General features: G+C 29.7%; 1 protein-coding gene across 1 annotated transcript; it reads left to right on the top strand.

Moving 5' to 3' along the window:
- The first annotated feature begins 15,208 nt into the window (after nucleotides 1–15,208).
- Nucleotides 15,209–18,368, top strand: LOC114193905 (trans-cinnamate 4-monooxygenase). Its single transcript, XM_028083891.1, has 3 exons — nucleotides 15,209–15,993; nucleotides 16,641–16,774; nucleotides 17,542–18,368. Exons 1-3 carry the CDS (start codon nucleotides 15,209–15,211, stop codon nucleotides 18,138–18,140), a joined length of 1,518 nt encoding a protein of 505 aa, XP_027939692.1. The 3' UTR covers nucleotides 18,141–18,368.
- Nucleotides 18,369–21,277: the final 2,909 nt, after the last annotated feature.

Below are 21,277 nucleotides of genomic sequence, written 5' to 3'. Positions count from 1 at the left end.
AGCAGGTATAGTATATAAAAAACATCCCTCGCATATAAAAAAATGGATGCTAACTGGTTATATACAAACCTAATAAAATTTTAAGAGCATATTTACTATAAATATAGACACAAAGGTGCAACATTACATTTGTCTTGAGGATCTCCAACTCATTTAGTATATATAGTAACTATAATAGATAAATATTCAATATACCATAAATAATGTTTCAAAATTTTCATCCTCACATAGTTACATCAATACTTACCTAATTAAAAAATTAGTCATCTAAAATATACAATTAATTTTTGGATTAAATATATTTTTGATCTTTTAATTTTTAGAAAAAATTGAAATTAGTTCATTTTTGAAACTTTGACTCAATTTAGTTTCTCAATCCTATAAATGCATGAATTTAGTTCTTTTAATTAAATTTTATTAAGTTTATTTGACATTTCATACGTGTTTCTCAACTAACATTGGAGTAAAAATGTGCCGAACAGTGTAAACAACTCAACTCAAATGTTATCATGAGATACGTTTAAAACGTCAAATAAACTTAACATAGATATGATTAAAAAAACTAAATTCATACATTTCTAAAGATATGGACTAAATTGATCCAAAATTTTGAAGAAAGATTAATTTTAATTTTAACTAAAAATTAAAGATCAAAAATATATTTAATCCTTAATTTTTTAATAATATTTGTAGAAAGTAATTTAATAAAAAAAAACATTGTAGTTCCTTTTCCTCCATTCCATTACCCATTCCATTATGACTATTACTTATTTAGTAAATTAATGACACACATCAACTATGCACCTATGCTTAGTAAATCTATCATAAAATAAAATATATCAAATTGGATAGATTTATTTTTATTTTTCATTTTTTTTATAAATTTTTATGAAATCCTAATGTTAATAAGAAAATGGATTATATATTTGTTTTCTCCCAACAATGAGATTGGTTGTGTGTGGATTATATATTTTTTTATTTGTTTTAAGGAATAAATTTTTTTGGTGATAAGTGGTGCATAGTTTTTTCCCATATCAGATTAGCAAATTTCATTGTATAAGCAGTGAATTAATTAGTTATAGGTCAAAATTGGTGACATATGTTTGAATAATAGCAATATAGTGGATGAAAATGAAAATTGGTGACCCATCGATCGTATGAAAAGAAAACGTAAACTGCACGCAACTTATATATATACAATTTGCAAATTGCATAATCATAATGCATTTTCTGTTAGATTCATTGGCAGCTTGCACGTGCAAACTACCATCTTTCAACCTTAACTTCTATCACGTCTTCTTTTCTTAACTCACCACTATTCTGTATCACCGTTTGACGCCAGTTACATTTAACACTTTTTTTTTTTTGTCAATGAATCTCTTATTATTATTATTATTATTATTATTATTATTATTATTATTATGTGATACAATTTTTTTATTGGTATAATTTATTATTTTATAATTCATTCAACTGCATACTACAACTCTTTTGTCCACCTTCATATTGTTTTTTAATGAGGACTGATTGTTTTATATTATGTTCATTATTTAAATTAATTAATTCGAATATATGTTAATTCTTAAGCCTAGATAATTCGTATTATTTAAATGTACTTCTCTGCAATATGTGACATGTGCTATCCTTTTAATTATCTTCAACAAGTAGTTCCATCGTTATGATATATTTTTGTTTTATTTTAGTTTCATTTTATTATTTTAATATTTATAAAATTATATTGAACAGCAATCACAAATAAAAAAAACACTTGATATATGTCTCTTTTAAATTGAAAAAAAAAGTTTCTTTTATAAAGGAAGATTTTCTTCTGAAATTTTGGTATTTCAATAGAAGAAATTCGATTGGGATCAGGCGAAGGTCGGAAAGCCATAATGTAGTGTATATTGGTAAAACAATAGAGGAAATAATGGGCTCTGGTTAATGACACTGTTTGGTAAAACTGGTGTATTCGTAGAAAAACTATGTATAGATATCAGAAATTTGAGGATGAGGTACTGAAGACAGGGGTGGGTGATACAAGTTTAAAGAAAGGGTGATTATAGATGGAATTTTTCAAAATCTATTTTACATTTAATCTAAATTGAACAAAATAAAGTAGATCTGTAATCCAAATTCGTTATATTGTTTCGATTCAATTTAAATAAGATTAAATATAAATTGAATCCACATTGTTAATTAGATTAATTTCAGTAAAATAAAATTAATATATTTGACTTTATTTGACATTGGGTCAGGCTGGTTCATGTTTGGACCTGCTCGATTTGAACTCGGTTCGACTTAGGTCTATGCCAACTCAATTTTACTTAACTTGTTGGACTGATGAAAATAACATGTCTTAAAAAGTTTCATATCGTCTGAGATAACTAAATGAGTGAATGTTAGTGACTATATAGTGAGCTCTAAGTCCATGATATTTCTTGTCCCAAGTCAAAGATACTTTTAGTTAGTTTTTGACTTTTCTTATTCTCTTGTAATAGAGTATTATGAGGTGTAGTTAAATTCTTGTTCTGAAATATGTGAGTGTACTTGTGGTCAAAGGGTTGAAAGTATTTTTTGTGTGTTGTACAAATTTGCACATTGTGATTATTTTCTATGATTGTGGTTTTTCTCAGTATTTGGAGTTTTCTTGTTATATTCTTGTGCTATCTGGGTTAATCTTATTTCTCTGTTAATAGGGTGATCCTTGGGAATAAAAATGGTAATGTTATTAGTTGATGATGCATTTTTTCCAACACAATTCAACCTTTTAACATGGGTTGATTAGTCTTGAACTTAGGTTTGGACTGGCTCATCTTGAACTTTGACACATGTTTATTTGTCTTGCTTGACCTTTGATCCAAGCGACTCGTTTTGATTTTCAACCCAAGTCGACTTGCTTCGATCATCGACTCAGGAAAGCTTTACTCAACCTTCGACTTAGGAAAATTCTACTTGACCTTTGACTGAGGTAAACTTATCTCGATTCTACAACAAGGTCGACTCATCGATTTTCGTATCAAGTAAACTTGACTCGATTCCTCAATCAAGACCGACTCGACTTAAACTTCACCCTAGACTGATTTGTCTCAATTATTTTGGACCAATTCCTTTTGACCCTCATACCATGCCAACTCAACTTGATTCTTCGGTCTAAGTCAACTCAACTTGACATTTATTTGGATTGATTAAACTAAATCTTACGTCCTAGTTAACTCTGTTCAATCTTGACCTTGAACCAACTTGACTCGAGCTGGTTGCTAGCCACATTGGCTCGACTTAGACAGTCCTTAATTTTAGATTATCAAAATCAAATAAATGATCTAATATAAATCTAATCCAAAACTAGTCAAGTAAATTGGACTTAAAATCCAAAAATATAAATTTTATTCAGAATAAATCTATTTATATAAACTTAAAACAATATAAATTTAAATTGTAATGAATTAGATTTCTTATTTATATTTTTGTTCACCTATAATTTAAAGTTTCAGGTTTAATTTAAAGTTTCATGTGGAATAAAAATAAAAAAGTTTAAGTTATATATATATAAAATCCATGAATATTAAGTATTAAGATTTTGTGTTAAAAGATAACTTGATAATGTCTGATACATTTAACTCTCGTGTTGATTGTTTATGAATCTCCCCAATTTGTCTTTTATGAAAAATTTCCAATACAGTTGGGAGGAAGAAAAATTAATGTGGTTTCCAAAAGGTTATGTTATGCAGTAGCTTACTTGCAGAAAGGAGAAAGTAGTGAAGAATAATAATACAGAGGCTATGAAATGTAGATGTAGGACTAAAGCATTTGAGTTAGATGATTAAATAGCGAGCATTTTGGATCAGTGAGCACCATTAATTCCTGATCAACATTTTGTAAAGACAACTCGGGGGTTGCACATGCTGCTGATTTAAATATCAAACTTATGTTTATATACATTTGGCTATAAAACAAAATATTCACATTACTTTACATCTTCAACTCTGTTCTACATGTGTATTCTTCTTTGTATTTAAGTTGTAATATTACATTAAAGAAATTTGCCAAATTCTGTACTTGTAGAAAGATTTTCAAACACAAAATAAAATGGTCAAACCTTTAACTTTGAAACACCAAATAAAAGATATTAAATTAAAGAGTTAAAATCTTTACTCAGACGAAACTTTTGTTACCATTATTCAATTTGATGATTTTATTTTCTTTCAATTAAGTATTAATTTTTAGGTTAACTTCGTTAAGTTAATATTGATGTTGCTTTTGTACGTGTTATGTGTATTAAGTTTTGATATTTTTAATTTTTTTAAACTAACTTAATACACATAATATAATTGTTAGATATTTTATTTTATGTTAATTAGAGAAAAATAGTTTCTATTATTTATTAGAAAAACATAGACATTGTTTAATATTAGTAGATATTGTTTATATTTTTTATTTACCATATTTATGTTTGAGTATTATATGTATATGTATTACTCTTTATTATAAATATATTTACTATGTGTATTTTAGACACAAGAAAAATTAACTATATGCAATTTTTTTTATATTTAACAATAATAATATAAAAATATAATTTTAAAATATATTTAAGAAACAAAATGAAAAAAATTTGGGAGTCATGATTTCCCTTGGTTCTTAAGAAGGATCGTCCTTGAACATTGATACGTGACTATGACGTGTCACTAACACGATTATATAATATTGACATTGTCACATGACACGACAAAGACATGACATATGACAAAAAAATAATTAAAAAATATAAAATAATTAAAAATACTATGGATTAATAAGAAACATGTACAAAGATGGCACAATCTATTTAAAATGACATAATTGAATTATTTGAAAAAAAACAGGGCTTAATTGAAAAAAAAGGAACTGAATTGAATAATTGAAATGAAAATTAGGATGATACGAAAATTTTAACATAAATTAGATCAAACTTAACTTTTTAAAAATAATTAAGGTAACTTAAATTCATTGATTTTTTTTTTCAGGTAAATAAAACATTTCAATTGTATTAAATATAAAAATAGATATAAATGTTAAATAATTGTTAATATTTAAAAATATTAATATAAATAGTTTTTAGGTGGATCTTGAATATTGATAATTTTTTTAGATCAAAATTCAATTATTTTTTATTAATATTAACAAAATATTTTCTCTCTCAACTAATTATTTAAGTTGATATTCATTAAGTTAATAGAGTTTCTTATATAACATTGTTGATTGGGCTTTTTTGTTGAATTTTCAATTCATATGAGTTCAAAATTTTCTAAGGACACTGGAAAAAAAATCAATACTACACGGTGTTTGCCAAAACTATTCTCAATCAACATTAATAAAAGAATCATGACAAATAATAATATGTTTTTTTTAATAAAAAAATAATTGCAAACATTGAGAAAAAATAATTGTGACAGATATCAATCAAGAAATTGAAGTTTCAAATCTCAAAAAATAGTCTTTCCAACATCGGGTAAAAAAAAAAAATCCTAACTTACATCGAGCATAAATTAAAGTAGTATTTAACAACAACAAATGGTAAAAACAACAAATTAAATTCTATCAACATCAATAAAAAAAAATCCAAATTAACATCAATAAAAAATAATGCTTCCAATTTTTTCTTTTATCAAAATTGATCCTAAAATTACTTTAATTAAACCAACAAAACAAAAATTTTTTATTAACATCTTCGATTTTGATGAAAAATCATTGATACATTTGAAGAAATTTAACAAAAATGATCAAATTGCATCAAATTTTCAAAAATCATGACCAAATTGAGATTAAAAGAAAACTAGAAGACCAACTTGACATTTTTGGACAAAAATAGGAACAAAAAGAGTAATTAAACCTAAATTTAATTAATTTAGAAAAATATTCATAATGTGTTTGAATGCGACAATTTAAGAGAATAATTCATTTATTTAAGAAATTAATTTTTATTTTATAGTAAAATGAGTTCTTTCGGTGCGGTAATTAAAAAAAAGTTGAAATTCTAGAATTTCATTAAAGAAATTGAATTAGTTAAAATTAAAGGATTCTAAATTCCAGCTAAAAGATGTAAGAATTTGAAATTATTCATATTCTGACATCTATATGCTTATTTATAATAATGAAATAAGCATTTTATAGTCATTTTTTTTCTTTTTTCTATTATTCAACATAAGACTTTGATGACTAGTCTTGCTTGAAAACAACTTACCTAATAATGAAAAACATTGATAAGGTAGAAAGGTTTACATCTAAAAAAGTTTACATGCTTCCCAAAAAGATATTGATTGATAAATGTATATATTCTTTCCAACTTATAGTCAATTCTTTTCAACTTATAGTCAATTCTGTTAAATTCTTTTTGCTTATGTGTTATAACTTTCACTTTGCTTTAAAATTTAAAAGATTTGTTAGGTTGGACTCTAATTATGTGTCTAAAAAAGTCCAACCAAGTCAAATTCATTTTGTCTTACTTATAAGTGGAGACGAATCTTTTAGATCAAGAGAGACGTTTATTTTGGTAGCTTTTGAAAGAGAGAAAATTTGTTGCAAATTCACCAAGCCACATCACTAAAATTACAATTTTAGCTTCTTTCACTGTTGGATCAGATTGAAACTTTACCAAAATAGGGTTTTTCATTTTGATCGTTGGGACCGTCAATTGGAGATTTTTGGTTAGAGAAATTAGTCTTGCACTGTTGCTCTATTTTAGGTTTATCTTTCTTCATTTTCATATTTGAGAGCATTATTGCTCTGATATAATTGATGGTTGTTGGAACTTGTTTGTGTTATTGATTTGTCTCTCTTGTATCCATATTTGATCTTAGTGGAGCTTGATTTACTAGTTTGTGCTCGTGATTTTTATTTCTCACATTAAGAGGGTTTTCCCACATTAAAACTATTGATGTTCTATTTTGTGATTATTATTGTCTTTTCGTGTTGTTGTTACTCCTAATTAATAGATTTTTGCTAGTTTGGAGAATTATTTTGCTGAATATCACAACATATTGAAAAGGAAGGTGCAGAAACGAAGAATGGACACACAAGAGGAAGAAAATCACGCTCTTATACCATCACAACATATTGAAAACGAAGGTGCAAAATTGAAGAACAAAAACACGAGAGGATGAAAAGCTAGAGAAGAAAGAAACAAGGGAAAGAAAGGAAAGGTTTATTTTAATTAAAGTTGTCATGTTACAACAAAGAAAGAAAAAGAAATATATACAAACATAAAACAGAAAAGATAAGCTAAATAATAGAATAACAGAGAAATGACTATGTCGTCGAGCAGAAAAAGTGATCATTGAGCGAAGAGAACAAAAACATGAGATTATCAACATATTTTGATATTTTTGGTTGTTGTTTTATTGTTTCCTTCGTCAAAATTCAACATCGTAGATCCTTCCTATAGAGAGCAAATTAATATAAAAATGTTAAACTAATATATATATATATATATATATATATATATTATAATTTCAATTTCATTGTATGTTACGAGTTCAAGATAAGTTAGAGGTCCACATTACAAAAAAATGAGAGATAACTTTTATATAAGTAGAAGGACTCATAAACTCATTGTCTGAAAGTTTTGGATTGTAAGTAGTGTCCTCATCTCTTATATATAAGTTTGTTTACAACTTATTGGTATCGAATCTTTCAGTGTCTCCCCTTATAAAAACCTCATAGTAGTATAAGAGCTGATGATTTATCTTGATGGCGTGGCTTGAACCAGTATGATATAAAATAGATGAATGACTCTAAAATTTAAGAGTTAGTTTCCTCTAAATATGCATGTTAGAGGGAGGTGTTCCAATATGAAAAAAGTCACACTTGAGGAGAGATTATTAATAGTTCAAGGTGAGCTAGAAGTTTCATATTAAATATAAATAAAAAAGATGAATTTTATATAAGTAGAATGACTCATAAATTAATTACTAAAATGTTTTGGATCGAAAATGACATTATGATATATTATATAAGTTTATTCATAGCTTATTTATATCAAATCTCCCTACATTTTCATGATAAAAAGTCTTACGAATTATTTAAAGTTATCTCCCATGTATTGGTTAGAAAGAGGAATACATGTACCAAGAAGAAGTAATTAATTTATTTTAGTAATATCATGACCAATAGTGACATGGAGAAAATTAACCTATATGTCATGTGAGCCAAATTCAGGTGATGGCTATGCGCCTCCTTATTTTGAACAATAATCTCTTTTATTATGAGCAGATTTTATTTTTTTCGGATACAACTGCATTGAAAAGTCAAATCTTTTCGGTGAAACTAATAGGCTCCACAGTTGAAAGGAAGTTGCACATACAAATAAGCCAAAAAGATAGGAGGAAGTAACACACGTTTATAACATTTTGTTAGCACTGGTTACTTTTATTGAGATTCTTCTTTTAAGTTTAAAATAAATTAAGAGGAAAAACCATTATAAGATGAGAATTACGGATATTCTTTTGAGAAAATGTATTTGTAATAAATTAAAAAATGAGAATGATCTATTTTACAAAACTTATATAGACAGGTATTTTTAATGCAGTTCTTCAATTTAGAATTTCTTTTCCATATTTTTTTATAAATACTTTTTATTAAATATATCACATATATATTATGAAGACAACACTATAAAATTGATTAAAGAATCATACCCTTAATGTTTATAATACCACATCTAACTGTGTTTTTGAAGATCACACTTTATGATATTGTTTGCAGGAAAGCAATTTTGCTCAAATAATTTAAGAGCAGTACTTTTAATACTTAAAGTGACTGTATATTCAAATTTTAAAATCAAAACTATTAACTAAACTAAATAATTTGTATCTAGTTCATACGGTAAAACTCATAAAAGAATAATTTATACTGAGTGAAAACTAACCCAAATAAATAAATAAAAAACTAATAATCATGGAAAATTATAATGTATTAACTCTAAACCCAAATTGGCCTTATGTAATAAAATAAATACATCCACGTTAATCGCCAAAAAGATCTGTTATGGAAACCTAAAAATATAATTATTATATTTAATATTTAGCTTTGAATATTTGAGTATTTATATATTTTGTGACTTGACTGGATGTTGGGTGATGCCAACCCGCAAAAGAGAAATATTATGAAATGAAAGAAGAAAGAATATTCAACAATGGCTGGTTGGATGGTTCATAGTCCACTTTGGTTGACACTTGCCAATATTATATATAAACGTTGACGGCTACATAATTTATCATCTAACTTACAACACTGCTTATATGTGTCTCTTTTTTTCTAACATCGGAAACTGAGTTTTCAATGCAATATTATATTCCACTTCTGAAGCATTCAGATTAGCCTGTGTAAAGTATACATATTCACAAAAATAAACAAATACAAACTGAGTTTCAGGATTTGAGTTATATATCGATTAAAATCTAGGTTTAATTACTATTTTAGTCTTCTTATTTGTTAGCAAATTTTAAAATGGTCCTTTTATTATTCAGAATCTCAATTTAATCTTCAAATTTTCAAAAGTGACTCAATTTAGTCCTCACTGTTTAATTTAAACAAACGCCGTTCAAATAGTAATGAGGTGGCACAATTGTACTGATATGTGTCAACGTTTTTAAAAGGCAAGGGTAATTGACGTGGCATATGTTGAAAATGTTTAACTTCCTTCAGAAATGGGACTCATGAAACCCTAACTCTTTACCAGCTACGGTGCATTCATCTCCTCCGCTATAGTGCAGGCATAACATTGTTGTAATTAATTTCGCCCCAGATTTTCTTGTTAACAGAGATGTCCGAAGCCAACTCTTGTAGGTCATGCTCATGTTCACACAAAGAAATTCGTGGTGTGTCTTCTCTTGGTGGTGGGTGGAAGGGGTTGGGTGTGTCTCCACATAATTCTAACTGACCACGTAATTCCAAGTCAGCCAGAGTAAAACAGCCATGTTACTGTTCCGTTATTGATTTTTGACGCTGTTAACTTTGAGGACTAAATTGAGTCACTTTTGAAAATTTGAGGACTAAATTGAGACTCTGGATAATAGAAGGACCATTTTGAAATTTGATAACAAATAAGAGGACTAAAACAGTAATTAAGCCTAAAATCTATTAAGAAAATATTTACAGTGTCAATGGATTAGGCAATTTAAGATATTAATTTATTTATTTGGAGAATATGACCGAGTTGGTCGTGACCGAAATTTGGCTAAAATCGGTCGAATTGACTGTGGCTGAAATTTAGTTGAGTCAACCAAAATTGAGTTAAGTCAACCTGACCGAAATTCGGCCAAATCGACCTGACCACATTCGATCTAGTCATCCCCAACGAAAATTGACCGAATGCAACGGAGTTGGTCTAACTGAAATTTAGTCCAATTCGATCAAGTAAAATCTGACTAAAATTTGACCAAATTGATCTTGGCCGAATTTGACGAGTTGACCCTAACTAAAATTTGGCCAAATTAGATTAAGTTTATGTCGGTCAAAATTTAGTCAAATCAATCGAGTTTGTCAGATCAAAATTTAACCGAATTTAATTATTTTAAATTGACAATTTTATTTTTTAAATTTAATTTATAAATTTTATATATTAAAATAAATATTATTAAAATAAAATTTTACTTGAGTAAAGAAATTTAATTATTTTATGAAATAAGAAATTGAAATATAAAGTATTTCAATTATTTTATTCTAACCAATTATTTAAAAAGTAAAAAAATTCAATTACAAAAATTTAAAATATAATCAATTTCGATCTATTAAAATTATTGAAATACTTTGTACGAACACAATATTAGACTGCATGTCGCAATTTAAGTTGAGTAAAGGAGAGTGATGGTCATGGGGTATGCCACTAAAGAGTGACACCTTTATTATTAATCTTCTTCGCTGTCTCTTGCAATCACAATTATTTAGACTCATAGTAACCAGTATGTACAGAGACACTTCAAATGTATTAAGATATAATTTGGACGTTAATTTCTAAATAGCCACACCCTTAAAATTTAATATTAGAGATTAATTTAAAACTTAATTTATAAATATTTTATTCATTATAACAATTATTTAAATACGGATAATATTTAGTTTATAAATTTATATTTAAACTAGTCATTCTAATGATTTTTTTTTTCTAAAACTGTTCCTATTTAACAACTTTTTTAAAGATTAGTTCTCACTGTAAATTAATGTTTTGAGTCTTATGAATAATTTATTTCTTAGTATGTTTAACTCTACGAGGAAAAGTAATTCTGGGACATTAATATTATTATAAGATTTTGGTTAATTATGGATGAAATTTTATTGATGAAAATAAATATATTGATAAAGAGTTTATCGATAGATTTTATTAATGAATTTTAAAATTTTCATTATAAATCAATTTGTATTGAGGAGAGAGTGTGATTTAACTTTAAGTATTATCCATCCACATAAGATATTGGTCCTCACTTTTTTGTTGTTGTATAGAAATACATGTCCTTTTGAAATTAACCAAACTCAGAATCCTATCATAAATATATACTTGAAACCAACCAACTCTCTCTAAGGAACAAAAAATCATTAACCAATGTCAAATAATGACATATGAAACATATTACTGTCTTATGTAAATATATATATATATATATATATATATATATATATATATATATATATATATATATATATATATATATATATATATATATATATATATATATTCCAAACCCATAATCTAGTTGAAACATATATGGAATCATATTTACTCAAAGCCATAACTAGGTTGTATAATCATACACTCTAAAAAAATAATTTAAACACAAAAATAACCTCTCAGATAAGATATACTTGAAATTGTCCACATCCAAGTCAATTCCAATCTCTATGAAATAAGTATAGTTCAAAGTGAGAGAAAAAATGTCGAAGAATATTAATATGAGATATGGCAATCTTATTATGTTGCATTTGGAAAAGTAATTTAGAAAAATAATTCATTTATTTAAAGAATTTAAAAATTTTCCCACTAAAATGATTTTTTTTTTATAAAATAACTAAATAAATTCAAATTTAATGAATTTTGGAAGGTATTTAAAATTAATATAATAGAAAATTTTCAAATATCCTCAAAATTACAAGAAATTTGAAATTTCACTCCATTGTTACTTTCTTCACTAAGGTCAAGTCGAAGGTCAAGCTTGGATTGAAGTCAAGTTGAGTCGACCCAATCCAAAGTTGAGTTTAGTCGAGCAAAGTAAACCGAGTTGACTCAGATTGAAGGTCGAATCGAGTTAGGTCGAAGTTTGAGCCAGTTGGCCTGTGTCGAAGATCGAGCTGGGTCAACCTAGGCTTACATCGAAGTCAAGCTGAGTTTTCTTGAGTCAAAGGTCTTGCTAAGTTGGTTCGTATCAAAGGGCGAACCAAGTTGACCCGTATTGAAGGGCAAGCCAAGTTGGTCTAAGGTGAAGGTCAAGCTAAGTCGGCCCATAGGTCTAGTTGACCCACTTTTAATGTACAAGAATCAACCCGCACCGAAAATCTAAATGAATCGTCACGTATTGAAGGTCATACTAATTCAACTTGAGCTCAATAATAGAGTTGAGTTTGTCTTAAAATAAAAATTAAGTTACTTTGTCTAAATAGAAAAGTTTAAATATAAGTTATTTCAAAAATAATTTATCCAAATAAACTAGGAGAAATTTTAATTATAAGGAACTCAAATACTAAATATTTAAATTTTTAAGTTGTTGAAATCGCCCAAATATAATGTTACATTTGGTTGTTGTTTCAGTATAAAAATTTTGTTGAATTTCAAAGATTTTTTAGCAATGGGAAACAAACGATGTGGAGATTTAAATAAGAGTAAAGATGTTTTTGCTTCTAAAGATGAATTTGAGGGTATGAAGATAGTAAAGTGAAGTTGTTTATTTCAAGGGACAGAGAGATGAAAGTGAAAAGATTTGAAGGTAAAATTTGTGAATGATTTGATTATTAAATAAAGGGTTAAATGCGTGAATTTTGGAATTAGTCCATTTTGAAATTTTAGACCAATTTAGTCATTCATCTTTCGAAATACGTGAATTTAATCCTTTTAATCAAATTTTGTTGTTAAGTTTATTTGTTATTTCAAGCACATTTCATAATAGTATTTGACTTAACATTAAAGCAAAAATGTGTCAAATAGTATAAACAACTCAAATATAATCCTGAAATATGCATACAAAATATCAAATAAACCTACCAAAATTTGATTAAAAGGACTAAATCCATATTTTGAAAGATGAAGGACTAAATTGGTCCAAAGTTTTAAAATAGACAAATAACAAAATTTCATATTTAATCCTTAAATAAATATAAAATAATATTGTAATAGATAACATTTTTATATTACAATTTTACTCCTACGATTAAAATGCTTAAAATTAGTATGTAATCAAATATACTAATAATTATTAGTTTTAGTATTATTATATTAGTAATGTTATTATTATTATTATTATAATTAATATTATCATTATTATTAATTATTCACAAGGTTTAATAATTATTATTATTAATTTTTTTAAATAATTTTAATATTAATTTGTGCATGTCATGTTTAATGTCATATTTAAGTATTAAAATTTTTATAAGAATTTTTTTTTTTGCATAAGTGCGTAACATAAGATCAGAAAATTTTTTTAATTTAAACAGCAGTAATTGACAGTTCATAATTATATATTACTCTTCAATAATTTACATTATATAACTGTTATTTCAAATTAATAAAAAATTAAATACGTTATTATATGTTATACGTAAAAAGAAAAAAATATTTAATTTTTTAATAATTTAGAATATAACAGGTATCTTTAATTTTTTTTATTAACAAAAAACTGTTATTAATAAAAAAATATATTGTAACCACATATAAATGTTATGGACAAAAATATCAAAGTTCACATGTCTTTATTTTTTATCTCCTTAAAATGAAAGAATGAGAATCTTATAATTTCCTTCAAATTCATCCTCTCAAATTAGTTGAAATCCATTAAAATAAACACCGGAAACACTCTTAAATTTATCGTTACAAATGCAAACAATATATTTCTTGAAGAAAACACACCGTAGTGCGTAACTTTACTTAGTTGCCTACAACATGAAAATCATTATTACGCATGTGCGGCATGAAGGCACTGGAACTATCATGACACTTAACAAAATATATCAAACATGTTTTATTATTTGAACTGACAAGACATACTAATAAAATTTGCAAATTTCCTTTTGAATTTTATTAAATTTAGAGACTATAATGGGAATCGTGAATAATATTTTTAATATGAAAAGAATATATTGTATGGCAACTAAATATATGAATAATGTAAAGTATATAGTGGTAAAATTTAAACAAAGTCTTGAAGTATTCTTAGTTTGTGACTACAAAAAAAAAAAAAATTGAAAACGCCTTAATGGAATAACCGGAGAAGGAAGATGAGAAATACACCACACATGAAATACAAAAGGATGTGGCGGCCACCAACCCCTCTTCACCTACTACAACCAAAACCTTCATCACTCTCTCTCTCTTCTATCTTTACCATCCACTCACCTTCCTCAAAGTCAGCGTCATTTAACGCCGTCACCGTTACATTCTAACTCAAATTACTTAACAATTTGGCTTCAAAATAAGTATAACCTCCTTTTCACTTTAATAAGACTCACAAAATTCATCTTGTCCCATTTTTTTTTTTTTATTTTTTTTTTCTCTCACCATCTCACCTAACAAAATACACTAGCAGTGAAAAAAGTCCATTCCATTTCTTAAACTTATCTTTCATTTTTTTAAAATAATAATTGGCTTCAGTGCTAATAGCTAACTAGACACGGTGGGCTCTTCACATCACATCCACTACTTAAAGAGTAATGCAATCACACAATTAAAATAATTAATATAGAAAATGGTCACGTCCACATTGAAAATAGGCATAATTTAGTGATTTAAGAAAATAATAAAAAATGATTTGGTTAATAAATTGTTAGAAAGAAAATAAAATGAAACGTATTCGTAGTACATAAGAAACACAGCGCACGAACCACAAGCTCCACCTAACACTCTTCCAGCTACCGTCACAATCCCTTCTATAAAACCCTCACAAACGCGCCACGCTTTCCAAATCACTCAACAAACCAAATTAACCAAACCGTAACACTTTTCTCAATTCACCACCGTCACGTCACCAAAATGGATCTCCTCCTCCTGGAGAAGACCCTCCTCGGCCTCTTCCTAGCGGCCGTGGTAGCCATTGTTGTCTCCAAGGTCCGCGGCAAGCGCTTCAAGCTCCCGCCGGGCCCACTCCCCGTGCCCATCTTCGGCAACTGGCTCCAGGTCGGCGACGACCTCAACCACCGCAACCTCACCCAACTCGCCAAGCGCTTCGGCGACATCTTCCTCCTCCGCATGGGCCAGCGCAACCTGGTGGTGGTTTCCTCGCCGGACCTCGCCAAGGAGGTGCTGCACACGCAGGGCGTGGAGTTCGGCTCCCGCACCCGCAACGTCGTCTTCGACATCTTCACCGGCGAGGGCCAGGACATGGTCTTCACCGTCTACGGCGAGCACTGGCGCAAGATGCGCCGCATCATGACCGTGCCCTTCTTCACCAACAAGGTCGTCCAGCAGTACCGCCACGGTTGGGAGGCCGAGGCCGCCGCCGTCGTGGACGACGTCAGGAAGAACCCCGACGCGGCCGTCTCCGGCTTGGTCATCCGCCGCAGGCTCCAGCTCATGATGTACAACAACATGTACCGCATCATGTTCGACCGGAGATTCGAGAGCGAGGAGGACCCTCTGTTCCAGCGTCTCAGAGCGCTGAACGGCGAGAGGAGTCGCTTGGCTCAGAGCTTCGAGTATAACTACGGCGATTTCATTCCCATCTTGAGACCCTTCTTGAAGGGTTACTTGAAGATTTGCAAGGAGGTGAAAGAAACCAGGTTGAAGCTTTTCAAGGATTACTTCGTCGACGAGAGGAAGTAAGTGTTTTGTTTCCTTTTCTTCCTTCGTTTTTTCACTGCAACACCCCTTTCTGCCAAATTCTAACTGGTTGTTAGTATTTTTTATAATTTTTTACTGTAATTCTTGGTAAATGGTTCTGAGAGAGGGAAACTTAAAAAATGGTACAAGTTTCTGGGAATTATTAATTAATAGCGTGACATTGCTTAAAATTTGAAGATAAAGCTGAAATCATTTTTTCTCTTGATTATCGTTTTTCCGATCCATGCTTTATTTTTTGTGTTTTCAATCATTTGGTTTCTTACTTTTCCTTTTAGTACTTTCTGTGTCCCTTTTAAGAATCCTTACCAGTTTTGCATCTTGGTGATTGGGGCACCAGTAGCTTTGATTGAGTCAAAAAGTTCCTCTCTCTCTCTTTCTTGGTTTATAATATTCTTTTAATGGGTACAAAACGTGCTAAACTTCAACTGAGGTGGAAAGTAAATTTTGTTATGCTTGAAAAGAACTCCTATTGCTTTTTTTGCTTTTTATCAGTGTGATCATTGATGAGACCGTCCAAAATTAAATAGCCAATTTTACTGATAGAAATTTGACGTTACGGAGTAACTAAAAAGCATAGTAGTAAGAATTTATTTGTGATTAATTAAATAAATGTGAATTAAAACAGGAATATTGGAAGCTCGAAGAGCACTAACAACGAAGGACTTAAATGTGCTATCGATCACATTTTGGATGCTGAGAAAAAGGGCGAGATCAACGAGGACAACGTGCTTTACATTGTTGAGAACATCAACGTTGCTGGTAAGATGCTCTCCCTTCTATTATTGTCACAAAATACTAAATAATTGCTTGTATATATTAACTTCGGCCATTATAGTTATCTTTTCAGCATCGTCAACTAACGCCCAACTCATTTGTTTATTTTCGAAAGTTACTGAACAACAACAATTTGACCGATTCTTTTTCACAAATTTAGCTTATTTATTCTCTACGGAAAAAAGAGTATGAGATTGATACGGATTACAATACTGATATATTATTCATTGTTCTTCATTTATGAGAGATACCAAACATAACGGTATTTAATAAGCACACGGGAAAATTTGCGTCGTGATTTAAAGGGGTGAAACGGGACACGTAGACATTTAGGTATTCATTGAATTTATCAAAATGGGTTAGGTGGAAGATTGAAGTGCAGGGTGGGTACTCCTCCCACGCTATGTGGGGACTCACTCATATATTTTGTCAACTTATTTATTCTGACGTGTCACCTTATATGGAGACTTGTTCTTATCTATTTCTCTCTCCTAACTTTTTACCATTTTTAATTATTTAATGGTGGTCCTAAATGTAAGTTGGGTAATAGTAAAATGGTGGTACCGGTAGTAGGTAATGACGGTGACCAAATTTGGGTAGGTGGGCCTACATTAGCCAAAAGTATAAGATTGTCTACTTGTTTTGCTTTTGAATTACAAGGTAAAAGAGGAAAAAGAATGATTAAGATGCAATCATGAAAATTGTTTGGTGATTTTTTTTTTTCTGATGTATGAACTGTGTTTATGGAACAGCAATTGAAACAACTCTGTGGTCAATTGAATGGGGTATTGCTGAGCTTGTGAACCACCCAGAGATCCAGCAGAAAGTGAGGGATGAGATTGAGAGAGTTCTTGGACCAGGACACCAGGTGACTGAACCAGATATTCAAAAACTTCCATACCTTCAAGCAGTGGTGAAGGAAACCCTTCGTCTTAGAATGGCAATCCCTCTCCTTGTCCCACACATGAACCTCCACGATGCTAAGCTTGGTGGGTTTGACATCCCAGCGGAGAGCAAGATTTTGGTGAATGCATGGTGGCTGGCGAACAACCCTGCACACTGGAAGAAGCCAGAAGAGTTCAGGCCAGAGAGGTTCTTCGAAGAGGAGTCGCATGTGGAAGCGAATGGCAATGACTTCAGGTACCTTCCGTTTGGTGTTGGGAGAAGAAGCTGCCCCGGAATCATTCTTGCATTGCCCATTCTTGGCATCACTTTGGGACGTTTGGTCCAAAACTTTGAGCTCTTGCCTCCCCCTGGGCAGTCCCAGATTGACACTAGTGAGAAAGGAGGACAGTTTAGCTTGCACATACTAAAGCATTCCACCATTGTTGCAAAGCCAAGGTCCTTTTAGACTTCATCACATCATCATTACCAATCCCCTTTATTATTTTTTCTTTCTTACTCTCCCTGTATCATCAATGTTTCAAAATGGGGTTGCTCCATGCCATGTATAATTGGCCTCCCATTGGGTATGTTGTGGTGATGTCTCTGTGTTGGTCCCATTGTAAATCTCTCACAACTTCAACTCATGAATGGTTTTGAGATGGTTTTGTAATAAAACCCACACTTTTGTCTCTAATATTCTCTGCCTTCCAATGCTTTACCCGCATTTCATCTATCTTCTTCTTCTCACCACTGTACTTTCCATGTTAGGTGTGATGTTACCTTTTCCTTCGATGATAACGTAATAGAAGAAAAATATTCAAAATATTACAAAATAGCATAACATTTAAATCTATCCAAAATATTATTCTTTGAATGGTAGGGTTGGTAGTTGTTCACTTGTCCTCATCCATCACTAATCCTTTAAACCAACTTGAGGCTACCACCCAACCATGTAGAAGTTGCACAGCTCATATTCATAAAAAGGACATTTCAAAAAAAATAATGACAATAAATAATTTGCAACATTACTTTTGTGTACCTTCAAAAAATTTATCATTAATTGAAGTATCAGTTTAATTTTAGCAGGATTTTGATGGAGACAACATTTTCATATCAATTGTTTGAGTAAACTTTTATGTACAAAATTTCAATAAATAAAAATTTAAAATTGTACCATCCCCACACGTTTTCAATTCCAACTCAATTAAGATTTGTCATAAAGTCATGAGTTTCACTGAAGATCTCTTAAAGTTATGGGATGATCTCTTAGGATTTGGGTCGAGCTAGGATTTGAATTCAACTAGGATTTGAATTCAACTACGGAAAGGATCAAATTAGAGGTAAAGATGAACGTGGATATGACTCAAAGAAGGTCATGTCTCATAATGCACTTACAGGCTCAGTCCGAACAAGAAAGTTTTGGACTGACTCTAAAGGGTGTTGGGCAAAGGAGAAAACAGAAGGTAAGATAAGTTTATCGACGGAGAATTAGGATAATATTGTTGGATATTTCTTGTAACGGGAAGATTCTTGATTGTGGGAGTGGAGTGGAGTGGAGATTATGTCTAACTTTTCTTTTTCTATAGATAAAACACTCACTTATTTAGAAGTGAAAGAACTATTTTAATCTTAGTGTTCTTAATTTTATCTAAATCAAGAAAGTTCTTACTTTTTGTCTTCGGTGAGGAACACAAATTTTTTGCCGGAACAGTTGGCACCACCGTGGATCTCGATGAAACAAGATCCCAACTCCACTTGCAGAAGATTTTGTGACCACGGATGATTCTAGGAGCCAAGGTATGGATATACAACAGGTAGTGCAAAGCATTGAGGAATTGTCGAAGGAAAATGAGGTTATATGGCAAAGACACGAGGAACATCATTTGTTTTCTCATTGAATGGTGTTGTATGCTCTATGCCATGTGTGCCATCAATGAATGTTTTAATAGCTTTAATCTGCCAGGCTTATAAGAAGGTCGAGATCGTCTTTTTTTTTTTTTTTGAAACGGATCTCAAAATTTGTTTTAGAAATTTATGAAACGGATTTCGACATCCATTTCGATATTTTTTTTGGTTTTTTATTAAAACGGATGTATTGATCCGTTTCGTTAAATTGCAAAACGGATTTCGAGATCTATTTCGTATTTTTTTTTGTGTGAAACGGATGTCGAGATCCGTTTCAAAAATTTGTGAAACAGATCTCGACATTACGAAATGGATGTCGAGATTCGTTTCAGGAATTCATGAAACGGATATCGACATCTACATCACAATTTCTGAAGCAGATGTCGACAAAAATGGCATCTTCAACAAGAGGATGAGCTTGAAGTCAGGGACCACTGACACCTTGAAGAACAGACAAGACCACAGACGAAAGTTCGAAAGCATTGTGGAACTAGAAGAAACTGTGGAAAAAATAGAAAGAAGAAAAAAGTGTTTTGAGGGGTGCAAAGCTCTGTTTTCACCCACTACCAGATAAAAAACAAAGAAAAGTGAAAACACAGTAAATTTCATTCATTACTTTCACCCACTAGTAGGTAAAAATTAATTAAGGGTAAAATGATAATTTTTGGATTTAACTGCTGATTTTTTAATAGTTTACTGCTACATGTACCATCTCATGCACAAACTGTCTTAGAAAATGAATGGGCCTATGGTGGCCCAGACCAAACCATCATATACTTTTAGCTACTAAATCAGTAATTTCAGTCTGAAGTCTGTTAATAAATACATTTATTTCAGGTAAGAAGTCTTAACTTATTATTACTCATTCATCCAAAAAAAAACTCAAAAATTATATATTAAAAAAATATATCAGTACTCTAAAATGTATTCTAAGTTTTGTAAATTTTTCATACACAACACTTTTCCCACTATGCACTTTATCTACTGATTTCTATAAGAACAATACTATATAGCATAACTGTTAAAGTTATAATCAAATCAACTAACCAAAAGAATATACTATTATATATTAAAGAAAAAGTAGGCTGAGTATTTTATTAAAATGTTGAAAGAATATACTATTATATATATATATATATATATTTACAATTTTTTGTTTATTATTACAACATAATACTTTAATATATTATAATATCGTTCAAATAAATATTTAATTTTTAATAAAATTAGATTCTCTGAATTGAGTACCCAATATTAGTGGATAAAATTTTTCATAGTTTTAAGTATTATATTATATATTTTTTTTCTTTTATTCATTTAGACCTTTCGTCAAAACAAATTTTTCAATCAATTATACCTTTTTAACTTTTGATATCCATTTCTTTTAATCAATATTGAAATATTATTATTTTTTCTTTTATTTTTTTATTTATCTTGTTTCTCCCTCTACATTACCAAGCATATCAGGAGACCACCACGAGGTGAAGGAAGTCACTACCACAGTGAAATAGTTGCAACGTTTTTTTCTATCCGACCAATAAAAAGTAGTTGACTTGTCTATGAGAAAAAACATGCACTTCTGCACAATAAACCTAAAATGTCGAACCCTAATTGTTCTGTTATTCTAATAAATAGATAAAAAGAAAAACAACTTAGCAATAGATATTAAAACACATAGATGAAAAGATTAAATCGAAT

The sequence above is a fragment of the Vigna unguiculata genome, chromosome 8, assembly GCF_004118075.2.
Source record: "Vigna unguiculata cultivar IT97K-499-35 chromosome 8, ASM411807v1, whole genome shotgun sequence".
In the NCBI taxonomy this organism is placed as follows: domain Eukaryota; kingdom Viridiplantae; phylum Streptophyta; class Magnoliopsida; order Fabales; family Fabaceae; genus Vigna; species Vigna unguiculata.
Note: the sequence above shows the minus strand (reverse complement) of the source record. Positions and strands in the feature narration are given on the sequence as shown.